At 42.6% G+C, this 16,185-nt stretch overlaps 1 protein-coding gene across 4 annotated transcripts in view; it reads left to right on the top strand.

Annotated features, from left to right (window-relative positions):
- Window positions 1–16,185, top strand: part of cyth1a (cytohesin 1a) — a 34,633-nt gene that overhangs the window by 14,109 nt on the left and 4,339 nt on the right. The window contains exons 2-10 of one of the 4 annotated variants that reach the window (XM_030790254.1): window positions 7,658–7,740; window positions 9,772–9,836; window positions 10,674–10,740; window positions 10,843–10,961; window positions 11,972–12,052; window positions 12,396–12,508; window positions 13,418–13,566; window positions 13,660–13,771; window positions 14,974–14,976. In XM_030790254.1, the coding sequence (XP_030646114.1) occupies window positions 7,658–7,740; window positions 9,772–9,836; window positions 10,674–10,740; window positions 10,843–10,961; window positions 11,972–12,052; window positions 12,396–12,508; window positions 13,418–13,566; window positions 13,660–13,771; window positions 14,974–14,976 (792 nt within the window). Of the gene's footprint in view, window positions 1–6,414; window positions 6,421–7,657; window positions 7,741–9,771; window positions 9,837–10,673; window positions 10,741–10,842; window positions 10,962–11,971; window positions 12,053–12,395; window positions 12,509–13,417; window positions 13,567–13,659; window positions 13,773–14,973; window positions 14,977–16,185 lie in introns of all 4 variants that reach the window. The other 3 variants (XM_030790253.1, XM_030790252.1, XM_030790255.1) reach the window with 3 other exon arrangements.

The raw sequence follows: 16,185 nt of genomic DNA, 5'->3' as shown, positions 1-16,185 counted from the left end.
TGGGATACTCAAGTCCAGAGTTGTCGCACACCCCCTGGTCTTTTTATGATTTGTGCCCGGTCACCCAGAGCTCAACTACCCATAAATTCTTTTAACTCTGCCCCTCTGCACAGCGTCTACCTCCGTGTGGAGGTGAGATACGTGTAGCTTTTGTAAGTGTGAAGCCACTGTATCTTTTCACACTGTCAGCTGCTTAGCAGAGCAGCATAGCACGCGATGAGGTGTTCACGCAAAGGTGACTGCAGCTGCATAGACTGGCGTACCCGCCCAAGGGAGCACAGCTTACTGTAATGCCCTGGGTCTGTGCCAACAGTCAGCAGGCCTGGCAGAGAAGCGACTGAAACCTCGTATCCCAAATGTCGGAAAACCTCTATTATATAAGACTTGTATGAAGGCAGAATGCCACAATCAGCATAGAAACGCCTCCTGTTTTTGAAGACTGTTCACAGATGCGCATGAATGATCCCAAATAGTTAGTGTAAGCGCTTGCTCTTCAGGGGCCTTCCTTTAGAGAGAACCTAAGGCCTGTGAGGGCATATTGTGTCTCTGTAAGTGTGTGAAATAGCCTTGCATTGACCAGAGCAGAGAGATCTGTGGATGACAGAAAGAAAAGAGCTGAAAATGACCACTGGGTGGAGCCTCCATGTTAGTGACAGGAGAGGTCCCTGGAATGAGAGAGAGAGAGAGAGAGAGAGAGAGTGAGAGGGAGGGAGTGGAAGAGGGAGAGAGAGAGGAATCTCTCCAGATGGACTATAGCAGTATACTGTGGGCAGGCTGCTCTGTGGAATGCTGATTGTGAAGTACAGTAGAGTGAGGAGTCTAGCAACGTGTGTATGTATCTGTTACCAGGGTCCTGTTCGGCCTGTCGCTCCCCCCATCTCTCTCTCTCTCTCTCTCTCTCTCTCTCTCTCTCCCTTCCTCCCTCCTTCTTTCTGTGTCCATACCGGCCTTCAAATCAGCAGTGTTCTGGGGCTAGCTGACTGTCTGAGTCACGTTAGGCACTGTGCATGTATCATTGAGAGAAGAGAGGGATAGGGAAAGAGAAAGTAGTGGGGTCCAGTGCTGGAGGACGAGACAAAGACTTTACAGGATTACGCTCTCAGGTCAGTGTGATTTAAGAGATTTTCTCCCAGCATTTGTTCCGTTTTGGCCAGACAGTCTGGTGTTGGACAAACACCGAGTTGTTATGTGTTTTTTTTTTCTCTCTCTTTATTTATTTTGTGTCAGTAAAAGTAAATTCCCATTAAATTACGCAAATCTGAGAAAACATCTCAGTCTCTCATTTTGAATTAGTCGCATATTACGTCTCTTGCTTTAGTAATTACCCTTAAATTGATGTCATGAAATTTAATGTGAGAGCTTGTAAATACGACAATGGGTGTATTTGTTTTATACTAAGTGCTTTTCGGTGGTGAATTAGTTAGTTTGGAGTGTTTAAAGTTGAGCTTTGCAGCCCTGACACATGAATGAGATTAAATCAGTGTGTATACAGAGCGTCGCATGTGTCAGCCACAGGCATGCTGCTCATTTGGTTGGACTGGGCCGTCTCCTGGTGATAAAGTGAGAAGTGCTGAGGTTGGTCTGACCAGGTTTATGACTCTGTGGTTTCATGAGAGTTAAGGGATGTGCTTATTTGTTGCCTGCTGGTTATTGACATAGAAGATTACATGCGCCAGTGCACTTATTGGATCTTTTTTTTTTTTTTTTTTTTTCCTTTTTTTTTTTTTTTTTTTACATTACAGTTTGGGGTTTTTCCATGCAAGGGTAGTAAAGGTGAAACACCCAGAACTCCTCAAACATAAAACCAAATTTTCCCTATGTGGCTTGTTGTACGGGGCCAGTGAATGTTCAGACCTGTGATCTTCCCACTGTCTATGTGTTTCTCTGCCAGTTTGTCCCACTCTTGTTCTGTGAAACACAGAGCTTTCTCTTTCTCTCTCTCTCTCTCTCTCTCTCTCCCCCTTGGCCAGTTCAGGTTGAGTCCCCTGTGACCTGGAGTCCATTAGACAAAGCCCTGTTCCATTTTGTCCTCTTTCATGTCCTGTACTTTGACATGGTATGTATGAGGGAATGTGTGTGGCGTTGCCTTGACAGGCTATGATGGTGTGAGGTCATTGGAGCAAGGGTGAAGTATAACTGGAGTCCTTATTACTGCATGGGATTCACTAAAGCTGTTCATCACCAATGGGGACTAAAACGCATAGGGGCACGGTACCACTGAGTGGGAGCCCTGGCGCCAACGCTCGACGAAAATTGAGGCTAAGGGCACGGCAACCTGTTTTCACTGAAAAAGAAGTTTTTGGTGGCAATGACACGTCGGACTGTTTATGTAGAGTTTCGTGTTTGTGCAGCACTCTGGACCTGAGGTTTGAGTTCATGTGATGGTCAGGTGGACTATAGCAGGTGGTTTTAAAATAAGTAAACATTTGTTTGGCAGGACAGATGTGCTTGTAGCAAGGCTGCATGCTCCCCATTTCAGAGGAGGCCTTGAGTAAGGTGGGTGGGGGAAGGGGGACAAGGATAGCATCTTTGGTCAGGGAGAAGATGGAGAGATGGGGGTTGGCTGCGTTTGGGAGATAAGATTGCACAACATTAGGAGGAAGCAGAGAAAAAACAGGCAGTAAGAAGAGCAAGAGAATAATGGAGAAGGCTAGAGAGGAGGTTAATCAAGTCTAATGAAAATCCTCAAAGGACCAGATGGGTGCTTGTTTGACAGCAAAGATAAGGGAAGGACAAGAATCCTTGGGCTGAATTTTGCTGTCAGTGCACTGCATTATAACAAGGATAGGAGCAGCCTGTACATACATCATCTTGTTGCGTATGTAAATTACCTGGCAGATACAATTTGTTTTACATTTTTGTTCTGTTAGCGTCTGTGAGACTATGAGAATTGGAATGGCCGGTGCGTGCTGTGAAGATGGTAAACCAGTTCATGTTTTCAGGACTTGGAGACCTCCCAGAAGTGGTAGGGTCCCCAGAGACATTGACATAAGTCAGGAGAACACAGAAAACCCCAAAGGAATTTCTTTTTAATAGATTATATTTGTCTCTCCAACAACCCCATGTTGATGTCGTTAATGAGTGGTACGGCTATGAAATGACTGTCTGTAGGTGAGGCAGCACTGAAAAGCGGGCTGAGGAGGTTGATCATGCACTTGGAAGCTTGTCTTAGTGGGTACATTTTTAGGTTTGTCTCTTAGGTTGTATCTTTTGAATTGGGTCAGATCAGGAGGGGGGGTCCTGAGGAGATCAGAGCGACTGGAACTTTTAATTTCCTGATTTTTAAGAAGAGATTTCTCCAGCGATCTGCATGGAAATAAGTTGTCCGGTGCTTTTGCCAACATTGGAATCAGCTCGGATCTTAAAGGGACTTAGGCTTTTCTATAACTGTGACTTCTCCTGTAGTGCTATGGAAACTCAGTCCTCTGAGAGGGGTGCCACCCATCCCAGATGAATGAGTCCTGAGTGGCACTCCATGTGTGCTCAAGTGCTGTGTACCTTTACGGGAACGCAAATGGCGACTAACTGGCAAAGCAGGGTATTTCCATGGCAACAGCGGTAGGGAGAGTGGACTTTTATCCTCTACAGGTTAGTTTTTGAGAGAAGTTGTGTGTGAGTTTCTAATGCAAAAAGAAAAGATAAATGAAAAGTCCCCAGTTTCCTCTGTAAGAATAAACAGGAAATCAAAGTGCAAATCAGATAAAAAAAAATTCTCAAGATGACAAACACCTAGAATTGTCTCTGAAGAGATGCTTTATGTAAATGAGTAATATCAAGAGTGTGTAGGAATGTCTTAAAAATTATTTCAGCTAAAAGAGAAAAAAAAAAAGTCCAGGTCCAAATCAGGTCAGTGAACAATCAGGTTGTAGTGTTTCGGAGAACACCCCCCCGAATAGCAATCGTCTGATATTGCAGAAATCGCAGTTAATGTCAGACAAGTTAATGGATTACAGAGATGTTCACTTTATCTTATGTTTACATTATGCTCTTGGTAATCGTATAGCACTTTCATAACTGATTCCTGTGAGTGTCCTTTTAATGTCTGTATTAGGAATACAGTGGCACTTATATGGTTATATTTTGACTGAATAGAGTTCCACAGACATGCGGCAGCATAGTCAATACAGTCAAGTAGATTGTATGGTGATTTATTGTTGAAATGGAACACTTAGTGCAGTATTGACACAACAGCTAACACCGTAGGGTAGAAACATTTACTTTCAGTGAGACTGTGAGACTTTTGACAGAATGTGTGTAGTTTCTCAGGTCGACCTGTTTCTGGGCAGTGAGATGTTTTTGATAGAAGGATGTGGGTGGCCCCATTTTCTTGTTCTCCATCCCCACCCACGAATTCTCTTCAGCTTTGAAATGAGCATTAGATGGGTTTCAGACTTTACTGTGAGCTACGGCTTGCGAAATGTTGGGCTTGGCTCTTTTTCAGTCTTAAAAGCCGAGGTTAGATGATGAATATTGACTTCCACTAAAGAAGAGATGCTGAAGTAATGAGATGGATCTGCTCCAAATTCCTTATGCCTTTGGAAGCAGGAATATCGCAGTGTTTTCTGTCTCTTTACATCTTTTGGTCTCTTGTAGTCTTCCGCCACGACAACATGGAGACTTTTCTGGGGTTTTTTGGTCTTTGGGAGACAAAAAAACGTATAAAAACTTGTTGTGCCCTTTGTTAATTTTGACAGAAGACGGTGGATAGGTTGATCTTTTTGAACACTTGTCACTGTATTGCCCTCTGGAAAGAGGGGGAGCGAAAAAGATACTGTTTTCATGGTCTTTTTAGTACCTTCTTTCATAGAATTGTAACAATATGGACAAAAGGACAGCACTCAGTGTGGGGTTGCTTTTCAGAGAAACTTCCTTCCAAACTGAATTTATGAAAAAAAAAACTTAGTTTGCTGTAAGAAGTTTAAGATCTTTAGGGTAATGGTTTGAATTAATATTTGAGTTTCCTCCAGGAGTATACTGTAACCATAATACACACTCCTCTTTTGTTTGTTATTTAAGAGACATGCAAACTTGTTTACATCTAAATTCAAACTGTGATCTCTACACCTAACTTTCCATGAGTGGCCTACTTGAAGCATTGGTCTATGTTATTTGAACTATAGAACCTGACCCAAAATCAGTTTATTCTGAGTGGTTCATGAATAGTAAAAGGCAGTCATGCCAAATTCTTCTCTGGAGAGCTGAAGTAGATGCCAGTGATCATCAGTGTCACCAGAGTTAAAAAAAAAATGAAAGGAAATACTTGAGAGGAAGTCCACACAGAATGATTTCTCATCTTTGAAAACCTTTATAGTTGAGTATTATCAAAGTATTATTGACTTTACAGGCTCTAATCAATTCTTCTCAAATGTAAGCCTGCTTCCCAGGTGCTTGAAATCTACTGTCTGTGTCACTGGTCTTATTACTTAAGGGAGCAAACAGCTTTAAGCAATGAGCCGTGTAAAATTCTGAGTGTACACGATTTGTACCCTCACCATTTGTTTGACTCTCAGCATCCCTACAGGATGTGAGGGGTAGGGTGAGTGGTGGGTTGCCATGGTGATAATGGGCAGTAGAGAGGCTACAGCCAGAGAGCTGGCGGTAGAACCGCATGCTGAATGAGTTTTCGGGGGATGATCCTCAGGAGAGGTCAGGGGGACCTGGCTGGAATGTTCCACCAGCCCAGCTGTATAATGAGAGACAGAACATTGCTCTATTGTTTTGGGTCGCTGGTCTCTCCTGTTGCGTGGCTTTGGGGCATTGAGACATAGTATTGTTGTCTCGTTCTTTGTTTTTGAATAAGCAAACAATGAGGTTACAGATTTTTTTTAACGTTTTTCATATGTTTTTAAGCGCTCTGTGCCATTTGAATTTCAACTAAGTATCGAGGAGCACATTTGGGGGAAAAAATAGGTTCCTGAATATGTTTGTTTTGGTTTTCCAGGAAAAAGTCAGTCGATTGCAGTTCAGTACTATAGTTTATCTATGCTTGCAACTTGTATGACCACTGAAAATCAGCTGATTTTAGATCACATGAAATGTGAGTTCCCCATGCCGTCCATTACAGGAAAAGAGAGTGTCCACTCAACAGATTTCCCATGTCTCAGTGTGGGAGTGTGGCCACACATTTGCAAGGGAATTATACATGAAGCTAATTTTCTATTCAGTGTGTGGGTGTGTGGATTGGACTTAGTGAGAACGTTAGAGAATGAAGCGCTACAATAGGGGGATGGGAGTGAAGACGAGCGTTGAAGGGGTTTGTCCAGGCTGTCAGAGGAACAGTAAATAGCAGCCTGTGGGATCAGATTCACCGAATCAACAACTGACCCCCCCGCCCCAGTTCCTCATCCCCCCACCCCCACCACTCAGCATTTCTTCACTTCTGTGTTGTCCAGTTAGGTAAGTAGCATATGACAGCCTCTGGTCTTTGACCTATGAGATGGCCTTTGGTCGTGGCGGGAGGTTGCAGTAAGGTCATAGTGGATGCTAAGCAGGAAAGGGCAAGTAGAAGGGCACGCTTGTAAAATATTCTATTACTGAACCAAGAAAAATCTTCAACCCAAGCCAAACTCCCATCAAAAAAGAAGTCTCTATTTTGGGACTCATGAAAGACTAGGTTAGTGTCTTGATGATTAGCATCATAACTTAATGGTACCAGTTTTGGACCTTCTGATGGGAGGATTGACTGGCTTTGAGATTGCACTACACTCCAGAGAGTTGCCTCATCCTGTCTAAAGCAGGACCTTCTCCGCCTCACGGCTCCTGCTTCCACCCCCACCCCCCCGGCTCGGGCAGACTAATAATATCTCTTCCAAATGTAGTTTGACACATGCTGTTACTGTTGGAGCATTTTTACTGTTATGTTGGAAAGGTGTTTTATTTCTCAATTTTAAGAAGAGTAAGCCTGTTTCACTCAAACAGTCATGAAGCGGAAAGAAAAACAGACGGTTATAAGAATGTTCCTGATGCAGAAAAAGAAAAATTTCACATTTATCATGAGGCAGAATGGTCAGATGAAGAATTAAAATGATGTTGAACTCTTGTTTGTCAAGAACTTCTACTGGCTTTAGTGTTCGCTGCTTCAGTTTTTAAGTGAATAGAAGATTCCAGAAAGACCTCTCTGCATCAAGGCCAGTTGACAAACTAGCAAGTCAAACTGAATGATTAAATTGGTTTTAGCTTGACCTGTTCATCATCTCAAACAGAAAGGGTGAATCCAGGGCATTGACACAGCTAGCGATATTGGCATATACATTTTTTAACATGCAGTGGTAAATAAAATAAAGCAAGATTTGTCTTAGTTGAGTCCTCAGGGACCTCCGCTGTAATTCTGTTTTCACTCTAATGTGAACAAGAGTGATGATGTGGGTTTGGGAGCAACCTGGTTTTCTTATGCCTGGCCTTCCTGGGTTGTTTATTGATCTCTGCAAGAGCAGGGCTGGAGCAAGAGATAAAATCAGAATACATATAACCATTACAGTCATCAAAGCATATGTGTGTCCAGAGAAAAGAATAGCCCTCTATGACTATATGTCTCAACATGATAAAAACACACATGCTTTTCTGATGACGATTGAATGTGTGTTTGTGTGTGTGTGTGTGTGTGTGTGTGTGTTTTGGTTACCATGTCTCACGTCATTTGTCTTATTTTCAATTTCAGTGCCAGATGACCTGACTCCGGAGGAGCAGCAGGAGCTGGAGAATATCCGTCGTCGCAAACAGGAGCTGCTGGAGGACATTCAGGTACTAGATTTTTCTTTAGCAATCTCACAACCAGCGCACCTAGTTTGTCTGACTCATGTTTCCCTCTGACATGCTCATTTGAATTCATGTATTACAAAAGCCCGTTATCTTATTGTCTACAACGTATCAGCGTTTATCAGCAGTTTTTGCCTAAGTTCACCTGTTTGCTAAACAGCCGCACAGATAGCTACCCTGTACTTTTCAGTTTGAGTCTGAAAATCTGGTATTTGTTTGCCAGGTTCAGGTTTGAAAACTCAAATGTTTTCTCCAAGTGAAACTGTCTGTGCTCTGCTGAGGGTGGAGGGGGGGGGGTCTCTCCTCCCAGGCTCTGTTCAGATGTTTGGCTGACCTCTGCAGACTTTGTCTACATGTCTGTTGTTTTTTTTTTTTCTAAATTAAATATTTACTTCTTGAGTACTCAACAGAGAGAGATACTTGGAATATTTTGGACTGAAAACCAACAACTGGAACCTAAGAACTGTCCGAGGTGTACTCCTTTACTGTAGTTGGTATGTTTTTGTGAGGACTAAGGTGCTGCTAGCATAGCAGTTAGTGGCAAACACTCTTGTGGTTTGACTTTTCATGACAGCATTGAGAGAAGTAAGGACGTGGTTTGGGGTGTGAATTTAAAATGCGTAGGACATTACACAACAGGAAGGTTAACAGGAACAGGGTGGAATCTTTTAAAGAACGCACCAGCATCATTTTCTGTGGAGTCGACTAGATCACGTTAGGAAACTAAAATAAAGAGAATTGATTCTGTTCAGAGTTATGCACTAAGACGTGTAGACTTGGTGGTGTAATACATATTTCAAAGTTAAGTTTAACCACCAGCTGTTGAAATGTACTGATGAGCAAACACAGATGAGGTGACTTGACTTTCTGTAAACCACCTCGCTCTGTCCAACTGTCGCATTTCCTCTTGCACCGAAGCCTCTTTCAGATACACTCCACCCCCGACCAAACTCACCCGCACAACTCTGTGTGTCAAGGTCTTCCGCCACAAACCATTCTTTTGTTTGTGAAGACAAACATCTTTGGAATTTGTCTTTATTTAACGCAGGCCTAGTGGAAAAACAGATGTTTTTTTCTCTCCAGTTGTGTGGTTAAAGATGAGAAAACATGAAAAAAAAAACATTACAGTGCAAGATTCCTTAACCTTAAAATGAAGTAATTAGAGAAGGCTCATTATACTTGACTCCAGAGAAGGACAACCTTGTTTTATTTGGTGAGTTTACCGCCAGTCTGGCTCCAGCCTTTCTTCAGATCTCTGACAGAAAGTTCGGCCTCTTTTTTTTTGCCCCTAATTCCATTAATCTCCAAAAAGACAAAAAATAATCCAATTTCACTGTCTGTAGTCTTTAATCTGAGGTCATTCGCCAATTCTCCTCCTGTAATGTGATTTCTATAAAAAAGAACTTTCTTTGGAAAAGAGAGCTCCATCTTCAGATATTAGATTTGAGTGGCCAATGTCAGGCCTGTTTTGGATGGGTTGAGTGAAAAAGAGAGATTTTAGGATGTAGCATACAATCCCAGTCAGTTGAGCAAGGAATATTGAAAAAGGTTTAGATGTCTTCAGATGTTTTCTTTCTTTCTTTCTTTCTTTCTTTCTTTCTTTCTTTCTTTCTTTCTTTCTTTCTGTCTTTCCATCTCCAGGTTCTTTCAGTTCAAGGGTTATGGTTAGATATTTATTAGAATGTCAGGCCTTAAGCTGATGTGCTCAGATGAAAGAAATTTGCCAGTTCTTCCCTCCTATCATATCCTTCTTTGGAAAACTGACTGAAGATGAAAGTGTAAAAGTGTGTGTCTGTGTACGTGCATGTTTATGTGTGTGTGTGTGTGTGTGTGTGTGTGTGTATATGTGTGTCACTCAGTCATTTGAGTATTTTTCTACTATACATTTATACGTCCTGAAGTCAGCTATATTCTTCCTTTCAGACCGCTCTTTTATTGAATGATATGTGATGTAAAACATTCTCTTTTTTTGAGTCTTGTATCCTTACATCTCCATCCTCTCTGGTCTTTCCACAGCGTTTGAAGGATGAGATAGCAGAAGTTACAAATGAGATTGAAAACCTTGGCTCCACTGAGGAGAGGTGAGACCAAACCTAAAGCAGTCCTTGCTTATGCATGTCAGTTTACAGGATATGTATATATATGTATATAGCAAGCATCACATAACAACATATATAGATATAGATATAGATATGTGTGTGTGTATATATATGTATGTATATATGTATATATACACACACACATATATTTGTATGTGATGCTTGCTGGGTGCCAGCCCAGTCCAAACTGGGTGTACAGTCTGACTACCCGGTAAATCTAGAGTAGCTTAAATGTTTCAGCAGCCACTCCCATTTTGATGGGAATGCGTTGAATTATTCAGGGCTGTTTGTTTGGTGATGTTGACAATAGCATGTCTCATGAGAGATGATCCAGGAGTGTTCGGAGTAGAGGAGGGATTTCACCTGCTCAAGGCCAGGGTGCTTTAAAACCTCTCAAGGTTTTTTAGGCTTCTTAACACATATTCCATTCTGATTACGAGAGCACTTTTCCATCCATTAGACGAGTGCATTAGTTAGATGCGTTCTTTGTCTTGGACGTGAATTTGTCCCTGTAAGCTTCAGTGCCGTAGGCTCCACCGATCTTTGACAAGTGTTTTTGTCTCTGCAAAAAGATAAGGATTATATACAGCTGTTTTTCTGGTGATCTGTCATTAGTCGCTAACTTCAGTGTCGGCATCCACATGGTGTGTGTTATCAGACAACTGAAAGAGGCTTGTGTTCCCGCGCCTCTGTGCTGAAACAAAGGACAACTAAAGAATCACAAACAAAACTTCATCAAACCCTTTTCATTTTCTTTATGTACTAACTGTCAAACAGCATTGAGTAACGTGGAGTTCTTACTTATTTTCCATCTCATAGGAAAAACATGCAGAGGAATAAACAAGTGGCCATGGGGCGTAAGAAATTCAACATGGACCCCAAAAAGGTATACAGTACTGCATTCAGTGCCCTGGCCCGGAATGACATCTCCGGTGGCAGTAAATTAGTTTTTGTACGAAAAAAAAAATGGTTTGTTTTCCTTTCCCAGGGGATCCAGTTCCTCATTGAGAACGACCTTCTCAAGAACACTAGCGATGACATTGCTCAGTTCCTCTATAAAGGGGAGGGCCTTAATAAGACAGCCATAGGCGACTACTTAGGAGAGAGGTGAGCTGAACGACGTTTCAACAGGTTTTTTTTTTTTTTTTTTTTTTTTCGGGGTTGGTCTCTCGGTAACAGACTGGATAAGAATTCTGCTATTTTGATCACATGCCATCTGGGATATAACGTGGCCAACTGCCAGTGGAAACACGACCACAAAGTGTCATTTTTGTCAACATTTTATTGTTTTGTTTTTTTGTTTGTTTTCTTAACCCAGTCAAATACATATTCAGTGCTCCAGCTCTCATGAGCTTTTTAATAGTTGAGCATAACTTACTGGTATGTACTGCTCTACACACTTGTGCTCCATCTGTCTTCTATTTCTTTTGAATCCCTCTGTAACTGTATTAAATGCGAAATATTTCAGGAATGTTCACCAAAACAGTGTAAGAAGGTTGTGAGTTTTATATCAGGGGAGGTGAAATTAGTCAAGAACCTCCCAAAATGCCCGCTTATTCTTTCTCAAAAACCCAGGGCCACTTGTGCTTTCTTTATCACACTCTAATCTCTTATGCTGTTTCTTAATCTCTGAGTGTGACCAGTGGAGCGAGGGTGGGGCCGACTGGGGCAGACAAGATGAGGAAATGAAGTTTAGGCCATTCAGAGGAAAGCAGATCAGTATCAGTAGTTTGACCCCCGTCTGGTCCGTTGGAACGGGGGTGGTCTCTAGGGCTTTCCCTGTGAGTGGATTGGTCGTAAGCCCACCAGAGGAGTTGAGTGGGTGGAGGCAGGACATGATCTGACCCTATGAAGGAGACCTCTAAAGAGGTATCCCACAATCCCATGAGGGGATATCACATTCTTAGCTCAGCGCAGAGGTTGGGAGTGAGGTAATGGTTTTCATAAAAGAATTTGACAGTAGCGGAATAAGCACGTTCTCTTATTTCTCGCATCTTAGGCTAACCGTTTTTTGTTTTTTTTTCTTCCCCCGTCCTTTCAATGTCTGAATGATAAACTGACCTTTTCTTTCGTGTGGCATTCCGTCAGCTCACCCGATGTTTTTGCCTTTGTCACAGAGATGATTTCAACATCCAAGTCCTTCACGCTTTTGTGGAGCTACACGAGTTCACAGATCTGAACCTAGTCCAGGCCCTCAGGTAAAAAAAAGAGATCAAACCTCACTGACATACACCTCTTTAGTGCTACGTTTGGCACTGCTCCTTACAGTTGTACCACAGAGAGAAAATCTACAAAGTTTTCCCAGTACTCCCAAGAGATCAAACCTCTTATCTAGGGACTAATCCACCAATGAGTGTAATGGTCACTCAGGGGGATCTGTCATTAGCCAGTACATTATGGCAGCTGGTACACACACACACACACACACACACGCACACACACACACGCACAAACCAGCCTGCCAGCCGCTGTTCTCAGGGGATTAAGTTACCATCCTGTGGCTGGTACCACTCAGAGTGATTATTGTGTGCCCACGTGCAGGCAGTTCCTGTGGAGTTTTCGGCTGCCAGGTGAGGCCCAGAAAATCGACCGCATGATGGAGGCTTTCGCCCAGCGTTATTGCCAGTGCAATCCAGGCGTCTTCCAATCCACAGGTGGGTTTTACACATGACGTAAAAACCATCAAACAAATCTGTCCACACTACATAAAACACCCTTAAGAGAATTCAAAGGGCCACCCTCCCCACCAACGGGCAGTGACTGTTGCCGTTACCATGGAAACGCTTGTAAACTGTGCAGGTGAATAGAAGTAGTCATGCTATGACAAGGACTCGTGATAGCACAGGGAATTGGAAATTCCAAATTAAGTCAGAACAATAGTATTGTTTTTTCTGTTTGTTTGGTTGGTTTTTTAACTTTATGGCCCAAAAATCAAATGTGGTGAAGGTGGCAATTCTTGAGAGATGCAAATACTTTCTGGAATCTGTGTGCGCGGCATCGGCAGAGGCGTTTCATGCTCGGGTGGCGTGTCTGGTACAGTGTGTTCGTGGCAGAAGCTTCTTCTGTGACTACAGATTGAGCTGAATAATTCATGTGCTTTGTGCTGATCCACACAGGCCAGAAAGAGTGCTGCTGTGTCAGCTATGTCCTGACCACTCTGTCACCACACACACACGCACACACATGCGCACACACACACTCGCACACGCACACACATGCACATCCACACAGACAGATACACACACACACACACACAGGCACACCCACACACACACACACTTATCCACAGATTCTCTCACTCTCCCTTTCTTCAGTCTCGCTTTTTTGTTGTGTGTTGAGGCCTCAAACCACCAGGCTGTAAGCTTGCCTTTCTTGGTGCATAGACATAAAAAACACCAAGTGACAAACAAAAATAAGTGGTTTGTTTGAATTATATATCAAAGCTGATCAGTGGTGAGTGACAGTGGAGGGAAATACTTTCTTTGTGTGTGTGTGTGTGTGTGTGTGTTTGCTTTGGTCCGAGGAAAAAAATTTGTGTTTTGTTTGTTTGTTTGTTTGTGCAGACACGTGCTATATCCTGTCTTTTGCCATAATCATGCTGAACACCAGCTTGCACAATCCCAACGTGAAGGACAAACCCACCGTGGAGCGCTTCATCTCCATGAACAGAGGAATAAACGATGGAGGAGACCTGCCCGAAGAACTTCTCAGAGTCCGTCTCTTTCTCCTCTCTGTCTATTCTCTCCATCTATACACCTTTTAAAACTGTCCATATCAACCTTTTTTTTTCTCTTTGTCCCCACAGAATCTGTATGAAAGCATTAAGAACGAACCCTTTAAAATCCCAGAGGACGACGGGAATGACCTCACTCATACTTTCTTCAACCCAGACAGAGAAGGCTGGCTGCTCAAATTAGGTGAGTGTAGAAGCGCAGCAAGTAACTCCACAGCAATAAGGAATCAGAATGAATGCTTTTAAAACCACTTCTCTTATTACCCAATGTCTGTTTTAAAAGGAATGTGAGCAGATTTGCCAAACAAATGCTGCTGACCAATGACTCTTACCCTACAACCCCCCCCCCCCACCCCCTTCCTCCTCCTCCTCCTCCTCCTCCTCCTCCATTTATTAGTCTGAAAGTTAGGAGCAGGTGTCTGAGAAGACGGCTGCTCACTTCGATGCATTATGGATGTGCTTTTGTGGTGAGATGGCTACCAGTGGATGAATATCAATAATAAATAACTTGAATATGCACACACACACACACACACCAACTCACATTATTCACTCTCATACATTCCTTCACACCGACACGTACAGACACGTTCAAATGTACACGCGGTTCCTCTTTAATCTCTCAGGTGAATCTGTTTTGATTGCAGTGCTCCGTGTTGCTGTAAAGTGAACCTCTGGGAACAGCAATACAGAACACTGCAACCCATTCCTCGGTTTTCCACTTCAACCTCCCTCTCTGTGCGAGTTTGAAATGATTCAAAGTGATCTGAACTGGTTATGGATTCTCCCCTTAATCAGTAAATCAGATGGGGATCAAAATCAACTTTTGTGAATGATGTTATATGAATTGTACTTCACGTCAGCATGCATTTGTACCAGGACCATTTCCAAACCAGTCTGACAGATCACTTCAATCAGGTGGACTGTTAATAATGGTGAAACCGTAGCTGGTATGAAGAGTGAGGTGCAGTAGCGGAGGTACTGTCGTACAGTGACCTCTCTCTCTCTCTGTTACAGTGCATTCTGGGTAACGAAATCATCAGAATACATTTGTTCTGGTGCCCAAATTGTGTACTGCCTGCCATAAAATGTTTTCCCATTTTTATTTCTGATGTGGAAAACAATAATACATTGAACAACTGTACAGATGTACAATTTTTATCGGACCCCTCCCCCTTCCCTCTCATTAATTTGAACTTCCTTTCCCCCTTGTTTATGTTCTTTTTTGAGAGCTTGTATTTGAAAAGCAGTGCACAAGCACCTCCTTTGATCAGACTAGCAGCATACGGTGATATGATTTCTTATCATTTAATTTGATTTTTTGTTTTTCTTTTCTTCCTCGTTTGTTTGTTTGTTCCCATGATTTTGGCTGTTGTCTTTCCTCAGGAGGTATGTACACCTGCTCTTCCCAAACTAGTCCATCTTTCAGCTATCAGGTGCTTTTGGTGGTCCGCCATTCCTTCTTTCCTTTCTTTCATTTTTTGTTTTGTTTTTTTGTTTTTAATGTCATTAGTTTTATGGGCCCCTTTCCATAGGGTCTGCCCTCCATTCGTTTAACCTAGTTTTATGTTTGTTTGTTTGTTTGTTTGTTTGTTTGGTCCTTTTCTTTTTTTTTTCTTCATCAAGCTGGTGGTTTGTCCAAGTGCTTCTCTTTCTCTGTGTGGTTGCCGGGCGGTTGCCGGGTGCTTGGGTTTTGGTTTTTTCATGACTACCGTAGTGAAGAGTGCCTTTTCTCACTGTTTGCTGTGGTGTTCAATCTTTTTGATTTCCATTTTGGCAGCTGCAGTATTCATTTGAACCCTTTTCCCGTGCAGAGCCCCAACAACACAAGCAGTAATTTACATCCTGAACCAAAAAAAAAAGTGCAAAATATACACACAATATAAATAAAGCATAAAATACATATAAAACCAAAATGATTTACACATAAAATGTAATTAAGTGGGAAAAAAAGTGGCATTACTAAAATAAGATGGAGAATAGTGGAACACGATTCCATTTGCATTCTTAGGTCCTAGTTTACATCTCTGTCTGGTCTGACGTTGTGGCTCTGTTGGGAATGGGTAGGAATACTGCACCTATACCAGAGTGCGCACCTACTGCCCTTCTTCATGCTGGAAGCCAACAGGACCATGTGTGTCTTGGCCTGCTGTGGTGCTGCACTGCAGTGCAGTTCGCTCAGAGCATGTGAGGAGAATGAGAGCGTATATGTGTGTGTGTGCGTGTGCGTGTGCGTGTTGGAAGGTTACGTGCACTTGCGTGAGAGATGGTGGGCTGTGGCTGAAAGGCACTAGGTAAGATTGGACATGTCTGGAGTTGAAATGACAGATTCTTTGATGATTATCAGCATAGTTACTTTCCTGAGCATCTACTCGTTGTACAAAACCATTAAAGTAAGACCTGGGACAGGAGAGACAGCGCATCCGTGGGTGATTAGATTAAATGGATAAGGGTGTTCAAAAAATTGACTAGAGGCTTGAATTTTCTGGACATAACTCGCCATTACCTTCCCGGATCCACTCAACACCGTTCACCTCTCCTTGTCAACGTGTCAGTCACCCTCCGATTTGGACATTTCTCTGTATGTCCACTTCTGCC

This window comes from Chanos chanos, chromosome 13 (genome assembly GCF_902362185.1).
Source record: "Chanos chanos chromosome 13, fChaCha1.1, whole genome shotgun sequence".
Classification (NCBI taxonomy): domain Eukaryota; kingdom Metazoa; phylum Chordata; class Actinopteri; order Gonorynchiformes; family Chanidae; genus Chanos; species Chanos chanos.
The sequence above is the reverse complement of the archived record's forward strand: the minus strand, read 5'-3'. Positions and strand labels throughout refer to the sequence as shown.